The sequence below is a fragment of the Cyanistes caeruleus genome, chromosome 10, assembly GCF_971803275.1.
Source record: "Cyanistes caeruleus chromosome 10, bCyaCae1.hap1.1, whole genome shotgun sequence".
Taxonomy (NCBI): Eukaryota; Metazoa; Chordata; class Aves; order Passeriformes; family Paridae; genus Cyanistes; species Cyanistes caeruleus.
This window is the reverse complement of record NC_141710.1, coordinates 23,992,917-24,009,749: the sequence shown is the minus strand read 5'-3', so window position 1 is coordinate 24,009,749 and position 16,833 is coordinate 23,992,917. Positions and strand designations below refer to the sequence as shown.

The 16,833-nt window shown below is 49.0% G+C and overlaps 1 protein-coding gene and 1 long non-coding RNA gene across 9 annotated transcripts in view; one reads left to right on the top strand and one right to left on the bottom strand.

The window, feature by feature from the left end:
* Positions 1-678: 678 nt before the first annotated feature.
* On the top strand, positions 679-8,815 carry LOC147651385 (uncharacterized). Its single transcript, XR_015274441.1, has 2 exons — positions 679-896; positions 1,108-8,815. It is a non-coding gene; the product is annotated as an uncharacterized LOC147651385 (long non-coding RNA).
* Positions 8,816-15,707: 6,892 nt separating this feature from the next.
* Positions 15,708-16,833, bottom strand: part of VEPH1 (ventricular zone expressed PH domain containing 1) — a 61,602-nt gene continuing 60,476 nt past the window's right edge. For all 8 annotated transcript variants that reach the window (XM_086843365.1, XM_086843361.1, XM_086843367.1 and 5 more), the window contains one exon: positions 15,708-16,728. In XM_086843365.1, the coding sequence (XP_086699491.1) occupies positions 16,492-16,728 (237 nt within the window). In that variant the 3' untranslated portion in view covers positions 15,708-16,491. The remainder of the gene's footprint in view (positions 16,729-16,833) is intronic.

Sequence of the window (16,833 nt, the reverse complement as noted above, 5' to 3'; positions counted from 1 at the left end):
ATATTAAAATTCATATATATAAAATACAGAAGTTCTGTCTAAGTGGTTAACCAGGGCTCGGGTCCTGGATTCAAACCCTGTCTTTAAGTTTTTGGCGCTCGGAATATGTCACATCGGGAACCAAAAAATCCATGGTTTTGAATAAAAATAAGGTGTTTTGCGGGTTATTATTGACAAAAGGTGGGCTGTGCCTTTCCAGGCTGGAAACGTCCAGCGGAAAGTTATCTCCAAGTTCATTTATTAAGGGAAAACAAAATAAAGCGAACCAGTTTTAGCCGTTTTAAGTAATAAATTCACAATAAACGAGGAGGCATTCCCACATGGCGACACGCGCGGAAGAGCACAGCGGCCGAGCACGCCGCACCCGCCGCTTCTCCCGGACACCGCGCTCCCGAGCGGCGCCAGCCGTGTCGCGATATGGCTCCGCTGTCTCAGCGCTGTCGCAGCGCTCCCGGCCTGGCCCCATGTCGCGATATGGCTCCGCTGTCGCGACCACGCGGGACGCGGTGACCGGGACAGCCCCGGCGGATGCGTCACTTCTGGGAAGAACCGCAGTACGGCTCCGCGCCGCGCGCCCCAGATCCCTCCGCGGCCGTAACCGCATGCGCGCGCCGACCGGGAAAGCCCTCCCCCCGCGGCAGCCGCGGGCTCTGATTGGCTCGCTGGGTTTGAGTGGCAGCGGCGCCTGAGGGGCCGAGCCCGCCATGTTGTGTGGGGAGCAGGCGATGGCCCCGCCTTGCCCGAGTCCGCGGGGGTCCCTCATGAACAGTCCCAGATTCCCAGAGGTTGGGAAAAACCTCCTGCATCGAGTCCAAGCTGTGACGGAGCCCCGCCTTATCACCGGCCCACAGCACTGAGTGCCACGTCCACACCTTCCTTGGACACCTCCAGGAATGGTGACTCCAAACCTCCGTGGGCTGCCCCTGCCAAGGCCTCACCAGCCTTTCCATGGGGAAATTCCTGCCGATATCCAGCCTGAGCCTCCCCTGGCCCAGCCTGAGGCCGTTCCCTCTCCTCCTGCCCCTGTTCCCTGAGAGCAGAGCTCAATATCCCCTGACAGGGACTTGTGCACAGCCAGAAATTCATCCTGAGCCTCCTTTTCTCCAGGCTGAGCCCCTTCACAGCTCCTTCAGGAATTCTCCAGCCCCTTCCCAGCTCCCTCAGGATTTCTCCAGCCCTTTCCCAGCTCTCTCAGGAATTCTCCAGCCCCTTCCCAGCTCCCTCAGGATCCATGGGATCAGCCATGAGGAAGAGGCCAAGGTGCTCAAGGTCTGCCCATCCTCCTCACGAGGCAAGGAGCAGCGCCTTATTTGCGTCATGGTTACAGTCATTAATAAACCTCTTTAGTTTTACAAACACGTCTTTTAGAAAGGTCTCCACTGTATGTTTGGTTTTTACCCTTCTTTTCCTCTTATAGTTTGGGGCTTCAGAGTCTGTAACACCAAAACTGTTTCTTAAATGGGAATAAAGCATTTAATTGGGAGCTGTTTTATGTGCAGGTTCATGACTCAGCAGGGATCCTGGATACTTGGAAAGGACATTATTTATTATTCAGTTATTTGGAATAGTTCACCCTATTTTCCTGGCCCTTTGACAGCCTCCCCTCCTACAGGCATGTGCTGTACAATCCCTGAGATTTTAAATACAATTTTACACGGAATAAAAAAAAAAAAAAAATCTCACCACCAACCTGGGACGGCACTGGCTTTTTAGAAACCTGGAACAGTCTTTGGAGCCAAAAAATGTCCTGTGAGCCCACAACACCTCTGCAATGGCAGCAGCAATTTACAGCCCACAGAATGCACTGGAGATTAAAGAAATAGTACTAAAAGGAGAGCTGGGAGGAGTTGACTCCGTTCTCTGACCCTCAGATTAGCCTGAAGTGAAAATCCTGGGTTATGTGGTATTTGCAGAAGGCGAGCAGCACTTTCCATTTCCCTCCCAGGTACCGCTGTGTGCCAAAGGAAAGGAGGAAAAACGAGTCATGGAAGCAGCAGGTGTCAGCACAGTGGAATTTACCCACTTTTTTTTTTTTCCATGCACACACCCATCATTTATTGCTTTTAATGCACTCCAGTTTTCCAGGTTACACTTTGATATTTCAAAAAGCTGGACAGATTGGTGCTTGCTCTTCTTACGCAGCTCAACCCTCCTGACCGTTCTTACCGATACTTGACGTTTTAATGTGAATATTTTTGAACTCGATAAAAATGAGCAGTGCCTTGTCCCCTCAGCAGCAGGAGCAGAGCTTTGTTGCCAGGACACTGCTGGAAAATAGCATCAATCAATAATTGCTGCTTGAGTCATGATGAGGCATTAACCAGCCTGGTTCTCCTGGAGTTCCTTTGGCCTGGAACTCTGCAGGCCATGGAAGTGCCTCTTTAAATCACTTATACACAAATGTAAACTGATTTTGTTTTTCCAGGTGTCTGATTGCAGCGAGAGACACCAAAGCTGAGTTATAACAAAAAGGAAAAGAGGAAACACCTCATGGAAAGCGAATTTTGGATATCCCAAATGAGAGCCTAAATCCCCTCAGGATTTACAGGCTTGGCAGCAAATGTTTCCCAGAACAAAATACAAAAAGTTTCTTAGCAAATTACTACAAATTATAGTGTGCAATTACCTTAGCAGAAAGTAAAGGATTATTTTGGGAAAATAAGAATCTGTGATGACAGAAAAATCTGATTTCCTTGAAGAATGATGACTGTAAGAAAGCAACGTGACAGGAATTTAGGCAGCAAAATGTTTTGACATGAGCTGATATTTAAAAGTCTCTGCTGTCATATCAAATAGATGAGACTAAAACAGGGCAGGATATGCTTAGATAAACTTATTGATCAATTTGTTCATTAAATTCTAAAATCTCCAAAGTAAAACATTAGATGAAAGTTGATTTCTTTTTATTTCTATCAAGTCAGAATTTCTAAGTTTCTAATTTTCAAGTTGAAATTTATTTCTATCAAGTTTCTATCAATTAAGGACATTGACTTTAATTTTTCATGCTGAATGTGATAAATTAACTGAGAATCTGGAATTCCCTTCCATCTCAGTGATATAAAATCAGCATTATCAGCTGGAACAGGACTTCTGGTGGCAAGTACAGCCCCCGCATGTGTCAAGTACTGGGTTTGCATTGATGTAAAAGTTTGGTGCCAAAAAAACTTGGCAGTGAGATTTATTCCAGCTGGATAAACAGTGTTTTGCTCTGCCAAATTATAACTTGAAGAGAAATTCGTTAGATACCTTTATGAAAGAATTATAGAGACTCCAATTTGGGGCTCTGAATGAACAGCTCAGAGGAAGAAGGAGGATTATTTGAAATCGTTCCCAGAGGGCGAGTTCTTTAAGCTCTTACTCACTGGTTTTGAAAGAGAAAAGAGGAATTGAGCAGTGCAGTCACACCCTGCAGTTGGAACCGTGAATAACCGCCTGTGAAACCAGGACAGTTGGGATACACTTGGCTGTAAATGTTTCTCTGTTTCAGGTTAACTGAGCCTTTACCTTCCACTCCCCAATCCCTCCTTGGTTTCAGTGAAATTCCTCTCGTTCCTTGTTTACTGCAGTGGAGGCAGCCTTGGTGACTGGCTTAAAGTCTTTATCAATAAACGATTTAAACGTTGTTCGTGTATGAAAGCAACTTGGTTTTGCTTTGTCCTTTTTTCCCAATTTTTCTGTCATCTAGAATGTAAAATTCACTGCAGAACTGGAAAATTGGTGCTCTTCAAACCTCATACTCAAGGCACAGTACTTGTTTGCCTTTTGTTTTCTAAGTAAATCTGAATTTTGTGTTTTGTAGATTTTTCAGAAGTTGTAGTGCCTAAATGAAACCTGTTTCTCTCAATTCATGAGTTTATGGACTTGAAGCTTCAGGTTTCCCATCACAACACACACAAATCCCTTGAACTTCCATCAAAGCAATGCAGAGCATTGTGAAAGGAAGGAATTAAGGAATACTCACCATGTATTAAAATCAGTTTTTCCTACAGGCTGATGTTCAACAGCTCACCTCTTTGCAATAATAGTATTAATTTAAATAAACATTCAAATATAGCAGTTTGATGCATTTACAAATTGGGCATCAGGCTTGAAGGCACTGAAATTCAATTTGTGTTTTCCAGCACATTTAAACTCAGCCCTGCTTTTCTCCTTGAGACACGCTGGTGTTCCAGGAAAAGCATGTGGAATTTGATTTATTGGATCTTATCAGGTCCCACTGAGGTGTAGATCAGCAGCAATAACAACCTTTAAGGCTGGATCTCTGGGCTTCTCTCTCTGGAGAGGCTGGGTGTGAGCAGGGCGGTTGTGCATGGCCTGGCCACGAGCAGCTGGAGTTCTGTGTGGGCAGCTCCAGAGGGTGGAAGGAGAGCAGGTGATTGTCCCGAGGTGTGACAGCCATGTGGTGACATCTCTGCTGCCAGGTGGTTTCTGCTGAGCCCCAGCTTTGACTCAGCACTGCTGGTGACACCCGAAACCGAGAAGGTGTGACAGGAACAAACAGGCTGCTTCATGTCCCCGCGGTGGCACAGCTCCATCCCTTGGACAGCCGAGAATTGACGGGTGACAAACCCTTCTGGCCACCTTTGGGAACGGGGAGAAGCACACAGCCAGCCTGGGTGACATCCCCACCAGCCCTTGCAATCCCATCCAGCCCAGTGAAAGGCTGTGGGTCTGCTGGGATTCCCAGCTGGGGTAAGAAAACCGGGAAACAGCAGCTGGGAGAGGATGGTACTGAGCATGGGGCAGGTTCCCAAAGCCCCTCTGCTCAGCACGAGGCTTGTGCCCCCTGCATCATCCTGCTGGAGAATCCCTGAGCAGGGATCAGGCCTGGCTTGTCCTTGGGGTGCGGTCCCCTGCTCTGTCCTCGTGTGTGGCTGTGCGTGTCCCAAGGCTGTCCCAGCCGAGTGGGCTGGAGCTGCAGGAGGGAGCAGGGAGTGCAGGGCAGGGAGCTGAGCTGGAGCAGGTCACAGCAGAGCCACTGGCACAGAGGGACAGAGGAGAACAGGCTGTGTCCTGCACAGCACACGTCAGGCACTGATATAGCTCTGGCTCCGCCAGGAGGACATTTGTCACTACAATGAGAGCCATAAACTATTTTTAGAGCTTTCCTCATGAGTCTTCAGCTTTGAAGGACAGAAAAAGAAAGATGAAGCTGGCTCGGCTGGCCAGGCTTACCTGGCTTTTGTGGGGCAGCAGCTGAGGAGTGTGTGCCAGCAGGGACAAGCCACCTCCAGGAGTGAGGAACATGTGGACATGGACAAGCCAGCAAGTGCAGTGTGTGTTTCAGTCATGACTGTGACACCCAGCCTGCAAAGCTCAGCATCACCTGTGCTCACCTGGGCCAGCAGGCTGAGCCCAAGTGAGCATTCCCGAGTTAAATCTGTTTAAGATGGAATAGCTTTAGCCAGGAATTGCCTCGCTGCTCAGGCTCAGGGCTTTGGGGGCCTTGGGGCATTTCCTGCCCACCCAAACTGTGTTAACAACCCTGGCACGGCCCAGAGGGACACCCCAGCCCCACAGGGACACCAATCCCAGAGGGACACCCCAGCCCCACAGGGACACCAATCCCACAGGGACACCCCAGCCCCACATGGACACCCCAGTCCCACATGGACACCCCAGCCCCACAGGGACACCAATCCCACATGGACACCCCAGTCCCACATGGACACCCCAGCCCCACAGGGACACCAATCCCACAGGGACACCAATCCCACATGGACACCCCAGCCCCACAGGGACACCAATCCCACAGGGACACCCCAGTCCCACAGGGACACCAATCCCACATGGACACCCCAGCCCCACAGGGACCTTGCTGTGCAGCAGCAGCCACAGGTGCCTGTCCCAGCCAGACTCCTGGGACATGGCCCTGGAGTGTTTGTGAGCCCCGAGAGGCCCCATGTGAGCACACCCAGGCCACATCCTGCTGCAGAGGACGGGGCTCTCACCAAAACTGATCTCATCTCATCTCATCTGATCACGGGGAAGGAAACGTTGAGCTGCAAGCAGCCCACGGTGCCAGCAGGTGCTTCCCCTGCACAGACACAGCCCCTCCAGAGATGCTTCACCTCATGGAAATACCAAACAAATCTTTCACCACTTCACCTTGTGCATATTTGCATTTACTGATCTGTGATCTGCAGGGGTGAGGCGAGGTCAGGGAGAGCAGCGCTGTGTGTGCACGGTCAGAGGAGCCAGGAAGGCTCTTGGGCTCTTCACATCTGCTCTGGGAGGGCTCTGAGGGGCTGACACCCTCTCCTGCTCTGCTGCTGGGTTTTTGTGGCCACAGCTCACTGCTCTGCTCGTGAGGAAGAGCTTTTTTCGTGTGCTTTAATATTAAACAGGTTTTTTTATCACCCGAGGGTTAAAACAGCAGTTGGCCAAGCAAGGAGGGCACAGAGCAGAGCGAGGGTAGAGCTGGGGTGATGTCAGCTGGCCCCTGCTCTCCCTGCAGGAACCAATTCCTGTCACGGTCTGTGAGCTCCTCAAACATTTCTTCATGGCTTTGCAAGTTTGTTCTGCGTTTAAAGCACTTTCAGGTGTCTCCTTAACCCCAAGAGGTCTTTAATGCTATTTTTTCCTCCTCAGAGGATGAGTCACAGCAGAAAGATCAGGGCCATCAGGTCCTTGCCTCTTTATCTACTGCTCTGTCAGGGACTTCTGCAGTATCTGAGTGAAATCTCCACCAAACTGCGTCAGTGGCAAATTTCCCACTGCCTGCAATAAAGCCTGAAATTGTGTCCTTATGGGCAGAGCAGGGCAGTGCAGAAACCCAGCAGAACCTCACTGACAATGGGACACTGACAGGAGGGTGAGCCCAGATCTGGGGAGGGAATTCCTCCCTGGGAGGGTGGGGACACACAAATAACTCACTATCATATTCTGAACTCATTATCATCATATTCTGAACTCATTATCATATTCTGAACTCATTATCATATTCTGAACTCATTATCATATTCTGAACTCACCATCATATTCTGAACTCATTATCATATTCTGAACTCATTATCATATTCTGCATTTCTGTCAGATATAGGAATAAAGGAACATTGGAAAATTCAGAATGGAATTTATGTTTATGGTTAACTGTGATTTCAGCACAAGATACTTAAGGTTTTATCCAGTCTTCAAAATCTCCATGGACAGAGGCTACCTAAACTCTCTGGGCAAACTGGTTCTTTCATGCTTCTTTGATGGTAAAGTTTAATTCTCCTTGCATTTAACCTGAACCTCTGTTATTTCAACTGTGCCTGCCCCTGGAACACCCTGGCACAGTGGCAGGTGTCCCTTTCAAGGTCCCTTCCACCCCAAACCATTCCATGTAAAAGCTTCTATTGTCCCTCATCACCCAAGAGTGTGAAACAGCTTTTACATTTATATCTTACCAATGGTTTTTTTTTTGGTTTTTTTTTTTTGGTTTTTTTTTTGGTTTTTTTTTTTGTTTTTTTTTTTGGCAGACTTTGCTGTAGTCTGGGGTTAACCAAAAGCCAAAATATAATTCCATTAACGATTTGCCAGTGGTGAATGTTGCTGGCTCGGTTTAAATAAGATAGCAGCATTTGTGGGCTTTTTCAAGGGGTTGTTTGCCATCTAGTGGGTTCTTGGGGTTTTGCAGAAAAGCCTCAGGATGGTTATTTTTGTGTCACCCCCTCCATCCCTGGACAGGCAAAAGGGACACGAACAGCAAGAGCCTCCCCAGGAAAGGGAGGGAAATCAAAGTGAGAATATACAGGCAAGATTTTCCTTACTGATAGAGCAACAGCAATATTGATCACACCTAGATATTACCACTGTCAGCCATTTGTAAATAGAATAAATTGGTTATTTGAAGTAATTAGTTATAGGTGTCATCAATAAACTCTCCATCCCCAGAGCACCAAGAGAAAATTTGCATTTAAGCATACAGAAGGTGTACATTGCCAGGGTGTACTGGTGTATAAATTTAGTCTGGGATATCCATATCTCAGAATATTTTCTGTTCCTGTTAGTTAAGGGAATTACACAAAGGGATAAAATTAATTTTTTAAAACCACGTTAATGAGTAATTTATGAGGATGTGGGAAGACATTTTGTTCAAGGATTGACAGAAAAAGGGATTTCTGCCTTTATGATCAAAGTTGCCCCACAATGTATAATATTATCTATTAGAGTAAGACTTGTTGTTAATATAAATCTCATTTTAGTCAACATCATTGAGTAATACTGTCACTCATTTTTGGAGCAGATCAGAGTCTGAACTAGGAGATTCTTAAAGATGGTTTAAACCTTATGGAGTTTCTGGAAAGACTGACAACATAATTTTCTAGTATTTCCCTAAACTACTAAAAGCATGGGGTTTGGCAAGTGCATGCAATGATGCAATGCAAGTGTATGCTCAGCAATCCCTGCAAAGCCTTTCCAAATTTCAGGTGAAGGAAATCCTCAGTAATAAATCCCTGGGCAGTCTCTTTTCCAGGGCCCTGCACCCAGCAGGAGGCAGCACTTTACTGCCAAACAACCCAAAACTTCCTAACATTTGGTGTGACCTCAGGTAAAACTCAATTTTGAGGTGAATTAAACTGGGGAAAAAAAATAAAATCAAATTAATCCAAACCACCACCCCCAGGGTGTGGTGCCCGTGTCCAGCAGCTCTGACAGGGCAGTGCAGGAGTCAGGAGTGGATCCTGCAGTTCTGATCCCCCCAGGCAGGGAAGGGAGGCTGAGGGGCTCAGCCCCTCCAGGGACAGGGTGGGAATCTCAGGGATCTTTAGAAGGGAAACTCCACATTTCTCCTGTGCTAGTACTAATAAAGGATTATGTCAGGTTCAAATGTGTTAATTCTGATTTTGTGGTCCTTTTGGGCCTGCAGCTATTGCCAGGAGTGCTGGAAGAAAGACTTTGACCCTGTTGTGCAGCAGAACAAGACTTGTGGTGATTCTGCCCTCAAACCGTGCCAGACGTCTGCTCTGGTGGCACCGTGGAGCCCCAGAAGGGATCAGCACAATTCAATTGTTCCCTTAAAGCCCATTTGCATACATCACTATCAAGAGAAAAGTCCTAATTTACTATAATTACCATTTTTGCTGCACTGGAGCTGAACAGAAAAGAGGGATGACTCATGAGAGCACCAGAATCTCAGCCCTGCGTGGAGCAGTTCTGGCTCTCCCATGCCCACACCTCACCAAAATAACCAATTTAGGATTTCAGACTGATGGATTTCACAGGCTGGGCTCCCCCAAATTATTGATTGTCCCTTCCCTCTCTATCTGGAGCAGGGCAAGGCTGTCCCTAAAGCTCTTGGCTCCTTTGGGATAACAGCAAAGCCCAGGTGCTGGACACTCACCTGCTTCCCTTGGCAGCCAGAGCAGCGCCTGCAGCGGGGTGGGACCAGCTGGGACCTCCTGAACCCCAGAACATCGGGATGTGAGCAGGTATCCTGCTCCTGGGACTCTTCCCAAGGAGTCCAGGACCAAGCAGGCCACACCACGGCTTTCTCCAGGTCACCACCCAGCTTCCAGCACATCCAGGAGCTTCACAGATCGTGTTGTTCTTTAAGGTGAACTTTTCCTGCTCCACATTTTTGGCCTGTGAGCCAAAAATCTTCCCCCACCCCCAGCAGTCCTGAGCCACAAGCCCCTCCTTCCATCAGCAGATCCATGCCCACGTTATCCCTCTGCCACTGCACATTATCCTAAATCCCTGCAGCTGCAGCTCTGTCAGCACAGGGAGCCAGGCTCTCTCCTCTCTATGCCCTCCTCTCCAGGAGTTCAGGAAACCTTGTTTGCTCAGTGATTAATGGGAATATTCCAGACAGTTCTGGCAGAGTCCAGCTGACCACTCTGCAGGGCTGTTCCTCCCCAGCCACATTTTGGGCAGCAGCGATGGCTGAGGGAGTGGGAGCTGTGGGACCTCACACATCAGCCCAAACAAAGGAAAGATGTCTCCATCACAGGCCTGTCAGGGTTTAGGCTGCCCACACAATCTGTGAGTGTTTAACAAGCTGCTGAAAACCACTGGTGGACAAAAGGCATTTCTGGCATTTTTGAATTTCATGTCCAGCTGTGTTCCCTAACCCAAAATGTAACAATCAAAACAAGGTGCACCTCTCTGTACTTCTGCACTGACCAGGCCGGGTGGGAACTGTGGCTTTAGAGCGTGGTTAACAGCCCAGAGGTGTTAGAGGACACTGAGCTTCCATCATTTCCCTGGTGCTGCCATTGTCCTGCTCCCTGCTGGCCCTGGGACACACAGGGACGTCATGGAGGTGTCCAAGGCCAGGCTGGATGGGGTGGAAGTGCGTGTACCAGTGCAAGGTGTGGGATGGGGTGGAACTTTTGATCTTTAAGGTCCCCTCCAAGCCAAAGTGTTGTGAGATTCTGTGATTCTCTGAGCCGAGGCACAGTCACAGACAGCTGCAAAAACAGACTCTGCTGTTGCCTAAACACCACCTGCACTGGAGCAAAGGATCCTCACACTTGCGTCCTTCAAAGCAAAATCAACACCCCTGGCCACAAATGTTTTCCCTCGGGCTGGAGGCCTCCAGCACAGCCAGGCTGGGTCCTGGTGGCCAGCTCTGTTCCGTGACACCTGGATTGTCCTGTTGTTTACCCCAAGGACAGCCTGGTTCCACCACGGGCAGCCCCGGAGCCTTTGACGGGAGCGTTGGCGGTGACGCAAAGTTATCCTTGACAAAAATCCCTCCAAACAAAACCCTCTCACAGTCACGCCTTTTCCATGAAGAGCTGCCAGTGGAAACCGGGGAGTTTTGCTCCTAACCTGGAGGCATTGGCGTTGTCAGTGACCTTTACCCACGCTCTGGGTGGTGAAACCACATCAAGGCAGGGGCTGAGCAGTGCCTGGGGGTGCCCCTGAGCCCAGCGAGCCACCTGCTCTGGCACTGCTGGTAGGGCTTGGCAAGGACCCCTCCGTCCCTGTCCATCCCCATCCATCCCCACCCATCCAGCCCATCCATCCCTTCCATCCCTGTCCATTCCTGTCCATCCCCATCCATCCCCATCCATCCCCGTCCATCCCCATCCATCCCCATCCATCCCCTCCATCCCCATCCATCCCCTCCATCCCCATCCATCCCCATCCATCCCCGTCCATCCCTTCCATCCCTGTCCATTCCTGTCCATCCCCATCCATCCCCTCCATCCCCATCCATCCTCATCCATCCCCTCCATCCCCATCCATCCCCATCCATCCCCATCCATCCCCTCCATCCCAATCCATCCCTGTCCATCCCCATCCATCCCCATCCATCCCCTCCATCCCCATCCATCCCCTCCATCCCCATCCATCCCCTCCATCCCAATCCATCCCTGTCCATCCCCATCCATCCTCATCCATCCCCTCCATCCCCATCCATCCCCATCCATCCCCATCCATCCCCTCCATCCCCATCCATCCCCTCCATCCCCATCCATCCCCATCCATCCCCTCCATCTCCATCCATCCCCTCCATCCCCATCCATCCTTATCCATCCCTGTCCATTCCTGTCCATCCCCTACATCCCCATCCATCCCTGTCCATCCCTGTCCATTCCTGTCCATCCCCATCCATCCCCATCCATCCCTGTCCATCCCTGTCCATTCCTGTCCATCCCCATCCATCCCTGTCCATCCCCATCCATCCCCATCCATCCCCTCCATCCCCACCCATCCCCTCCATCCCTGTCCATCCCTGTCCATCCCCATCTATCCCCACCCATCCATCCCCTCCATCCCCTCCATCCCTCTCCATCCCCTCTAGGACAGACAGCCACCATCTCCAGGGTGATTTTCCTGCTGAGGAGGAGCCGGAAGGCCAGGGCAGGGGCAGAGATCAGGAGGCAAATCTTGGCTCTCAAACAATAGCTATTGTGTAAATGTATTTTTACTTCTGTCCTAAAAAAAATAAAACCCAAGTGATTTCAGTATGTCCTAAAAGTTGCAGTTACTTAAATGCCAGGATTTTCATGGAATCATAAAAGGGTTTGGCTTGGGAGGGACCCAAAGATCATCTTGTTCCATGGGCAGGGCCATCTTTCACTGCGCCAGGTTTGTGCAAGCCCCATCCAGGCTGGCCTTGAACACTTCCAGGGCTGGGGAGTCGATATCCAGAGAGGATGGACACAACTTTATATTTATATTTATATTTATATTTATATTTATATTTATATTTATATTTATATTTATATTTATATTTATATTTATATTTATATTTATATTTATATTTATATTTATATTTATCATATCTATATCTATATCTATTGTATATATTTATATATATTTATATATTTATATTTATTTATTTATTTATTTACATTTATATTACATTATATTACAGTACTCACATTCTGTAGAAGCAAATAAATCTGAATCTTGTGATGCCCTGAGACCTGTCAGGGCTGCCTGGGGCCAAGGGGATGCCCTGGAGGGGCTGGGACTGGGCTCACTGGGGTGGGACAGAGACCCTGGGCTGGGGCACAGGTGGGGGTCCCGGGTGGGGCCAGCCAGGGACATCCATGTGCTGGCAAAACCAAGCCCAGCACAAACTGTTTTGAGAGCTCCAGGTCATTTCAGTGAAGCAATCAAATGAATCAAGTCTGATTTTGCTGCTTTCTTCGCCTAATTAGACAACGGGGAGATTTATGGAATAATTGAGCCAACTCAATGTAACTGTAATTTGACATCTAATTAATCAATGTCCCACTCCTTCACAGGTGCAATATAAACCCTTCCTAACTGCTGCAGGCATCTCTCTATTGTTTCTGTGGAAAAAAACCCCCATCAAATCCCATTTCTTGCTTCCTCCTGCCACTGGAGCACGAGCAGCCGCAGGAATTCTGTCGCTGCCCCCAAACAGCAGAAGTGCTGATGCCGGGTGCTCACATCCCCCTGATCCCACGGGATGGCCTCGGTGAAGGCTGCTGGAGGCACAGCTGGCTCCTGATGCTGCTGAAAGTTTGGGAAGCAGCTTTTCTCACCAAAATACTCCTGGCTGCCAAGCCGGTGCCGGAGGTGTGTCAGTGGGGAGGGAAGGGATGGTGTTCCTGGCCAAGCCCAGGGAGCGCAGGAAGCTCTGAAGGTGCCACCAGGACACGCAGGGATCCAAGGAAAAACTCTGCCCTATTAGAGTTAATAGGAGTTTTGCATTTGACCTCAGCAAGGTCAAGGGTTTTACCCAAGGAATATTAGTCATCAGCATCGGGATGAATTAGAGGATTTGTCAATGAGAAGCAGGCAAGGTTAGTCCCACGGGTGGCTGAGCTTGGAATGGCTGGAAAAATAATGAAATAATGTCCAGCTTATTCCATTTATCCTGTGCTGCATGTGAGGCCTGTGTGAAATAGCTCAGCTTTTCTCACCTGCTCTGTCCCACTCGTGTCACACACGCTGGGGATCCCTGGGATCAGGGAGGAACTGTGGAGTAACATTTCCTTGGAAAGCTTCCCGGAGCTGGGCTCAGCTCTCACAAAGCAGCCCTGGGAAGGTGCACAGCCTATGGTTCCTAATTCCCAGGAAATCCCATCCAGCTGACTCCCACTGGCAGCAGGGATCCAGACTCAAATCCCTGAAGGACACACGGGATGTGGCCCTGGGGTCACGGGGGACATCAGCTCTCCCAGGAAAATGTGGATTATTGTCCTTGCAGAAAGCAGAACCTGGAAGTGGGAGCCAACATTTTGAAGGATTTGTTTCCTAGAGAAGCAATGCTGATCTGTGAAACCCCAAGGGTTTGGAAATTGCTCACAGGAATGATCAGGGCCGGATTTAGATTTGGTTTAGGTTAAACCCTAAAGCTGGGTCTGTGTCCCCAGTATGTGGAAAGGACTGGGGGGGCTGGTTTGGACTGGGAGCTCTCTTCCATGGCAGAGTCCTGGAGCTGTGGGCTCTGAGGAGGTTGTTTGCATCCAGCCCCTTTTCCAGGATGTGCCCAAGGACCCTCAGAGAGCTCTCAGTGCTGTCATTGCAAAGGACCAGGATGGTTCCTGCAAGGATGAGCAAACCAACAGAGAAAATACTGCACAATCAGGGCTAACAACATCTTCCCTGTGGATATTTAAATCCAAAGTGGCTCAGATATCTAAATCCAAAACATTTTGGATATTTAAATCCAAAACATTTTGGATATTTAAATCCAAACTCTTCTGATACATGTTGTTTGAGAAAGAACCAACAAAAGCTATTTATACATTTGCTTGAGAAGTTCCCTGCTCTCATTCTACATTGGATTGATGATCTCTGTGTTTCTCCTTTTAGGAGGGTGACTGGAAGAAGTTGCCAGCTGAATTTCTGTTTCATTTTCCTCCAACTTTTAATTGAAGTCAGGAGAAGTGTGGCTGGGCTCCCTGATTTAGGGAATTATTTCCTGGCACAGCTGGGGTGTCTCTGACTCCAGAGCAATGCATTCCACATTGTTCCCATCCCGCTGGGGTTGGAGGGAAGGGTGTGGGTGCCTGGTGACAAGGCTGGGGACAGCAGGTGACACAGAGCTCTGCTGGTCCCACACACGAGGTGCAGCACATTGGTGACATCGGTGACATCACTCAGAGGTGACAGACTGAGACTTGGCTCCGGGGGAAACGTGGAATATTTGGGCTGGAAAAGTTGTTTTTGATGGCCAGCTCAGGGTTAGCATTGAGCTCATCCCGTGGGTGGGTGAGCTCAGGGGAGCTGCAGGATGTAATTCTGGGACTCAAGGTGAGAAATTCCAAGTTCTCACCTATAAATTGACTTCATTCCCCACTGACTCAGGTTTGTCCGGAGGGCAAGGTGAGGATTTTTTGGTCCAGGTGTTGAAAATCTCCTTTCCTCATCCCCCAGACCTCCTGTGGAAATGTCCCATGGTGTGTCTGTCCTCACCCTTGCCTTGCTGCTGTTCCATGGTGGGCTTCCATATCTTCTGTGACTAAATTTAGCTTTAGCAAGGTTCTTCTTCTCTTTGCCACATTCCAGGGTCTGACACTCATCTCCATGTTTTAGTTGATCCAAGGGTTTCCAGGAATTTGAACATTTCATGTCTTTCCCAAAAGCACTGGGAAGTCTGGAGCCAGTTTTTGAGTTTTTTGGTTTTACTCTGCCTGTGCTGAGCCCACCTGTGGCCTCACCACCTTCCTGCAAGTCCCCTGGAGCCACCAGAATGGGAATTGATTAAAAATTACAGGAAAAAGAGCCAAGCAGGGGAATGCAGAGATCCCCAGGAGCGCAGGCAGCCCCAAAGAGGAACCCAGAGAAAGCAAACAGCCTTTCCAGCTCAGCCTGATTTCCCTTTCCCTGGCAGTTCTTGCCCTGGCACAGCTCCAGGTCCTTCTCCCCAGAAGGTCTGAGGGTGTTTGGATGGATCAGGTTGAGAAGCCCCTCAGTGCAGCTCCTGTGAGCCCTGGGCTCTGACCTGGCAGCAGAGCTCAGGCGCTCCTGTGCTGCCAGAAATTCATTTTTTCTCATTCTAATTTGGGTAAATGCTCCTTCCCAAACATTGGCATCTTACCTGTCAGAATAACAAATTCCAGAGCTCTGGCAGGAACACTCAGTGCTGGTGAGGGATCAGGCTCCAAGGACAAACACTTTGCATTTCATGGGACAAGATTCCCACCTTTGAGCCAGAAACCTGTGGAGCAGGAACCAAACCACCCTGGCTGATCCCTCAGATCCCACCGAAAAAAAAAAAAAAATAGCTTTTTTTCCTCATTTTCCCACATTTCTGGAAACATTTTTTTGCCAAAGATACATTTTGCTAGGTTGGAAAATTTCAAATTTTATTTTTACCCAGCCTTGAATGATCTCTGAACTCATTTCTTCACTTGCAGACCCCTCATTCCTTTTTTGCCCTCCTCTTTTCCTTTCAGTCTCTTCTGCAGCACTTCCTCCACTTTGGAATCATTTGAAAGTAATGAAGAAAATCAAACAAACTGGGAATTTTCCAGATTTGCAGAAATTTTGAAAAGTTACAGAATGGAGAAAAGAATTTAAAAATAAAAAAAAAAAAAGGAACATTTAAAAATTCCATTCAAAATAGAGCAAAAGCAGGAAAAAAGAGGGAAAATCAAAAAGTTAAATATTTAAAATTATTTTCCAGCAGTACAAAATCTTTCAAATTTCCCCATTTAAACCTGAAAGCAGCAGCATGAACACAAACAAACAATAAAAAGATAAAGTCCACCGGGATTAAATTAAGAAAAATAACTTTTTACATCAAATTGATTAAGGAAAGCAAAAAGTGCTCATTCCTGGAATTCTCCTGGCAGTGTCAGAGACCTGGTGCAGCTCAGGTCAAGGGGTTGGGTTTGTATCCAAGGGGTTGGGTCTCTAAGCACATTCCCTGCGTGCAGGACATCAGGAAAAACCCCTGGATTTGCCCAGGGAATGTGGCAGCTGCTCCTGCGCCGGGCAGTGTCCCCATGCTCCCGTCCCTGGAGGTGTCCTTGTCCCTCTGGCTCTCCCTGGGGCTGTCCCCGGGCTCTGGAGTGGCCTCCTGGCCATGTCCTGGTGCCACACGGGCGCGGTTTGGTGGCCCCAGGGCTACAGGTAGGTGGTGGCCTCGCGGCTCTGGCGCTCGCGGGCCTGCGCCACGGCCACGTTGAGGCACTGCAGCCACTCCTCGGCGTTCTTCTCGTCCTTGGCCTTCAACACGTAGGTCCTGCTGTCCGTGAAGATCTCGAAGGCCCGGGGCAGGCTCCGGTCCCGCCGCTTCTTGGCCACCACTTTGACGCTCTGCACCTTGCTCAGCTCGATGGGGCTCTCGTCAGGGTCGTCCTTCTGCAACACAGGCACAGAGCAGGGTCACCTGTGAGGAGCCACCACCCACCTCACAAACAGCTGAGGGCTCCTGGCAGTGTCCCAGGCCAGCCTGGACAGGGCTTG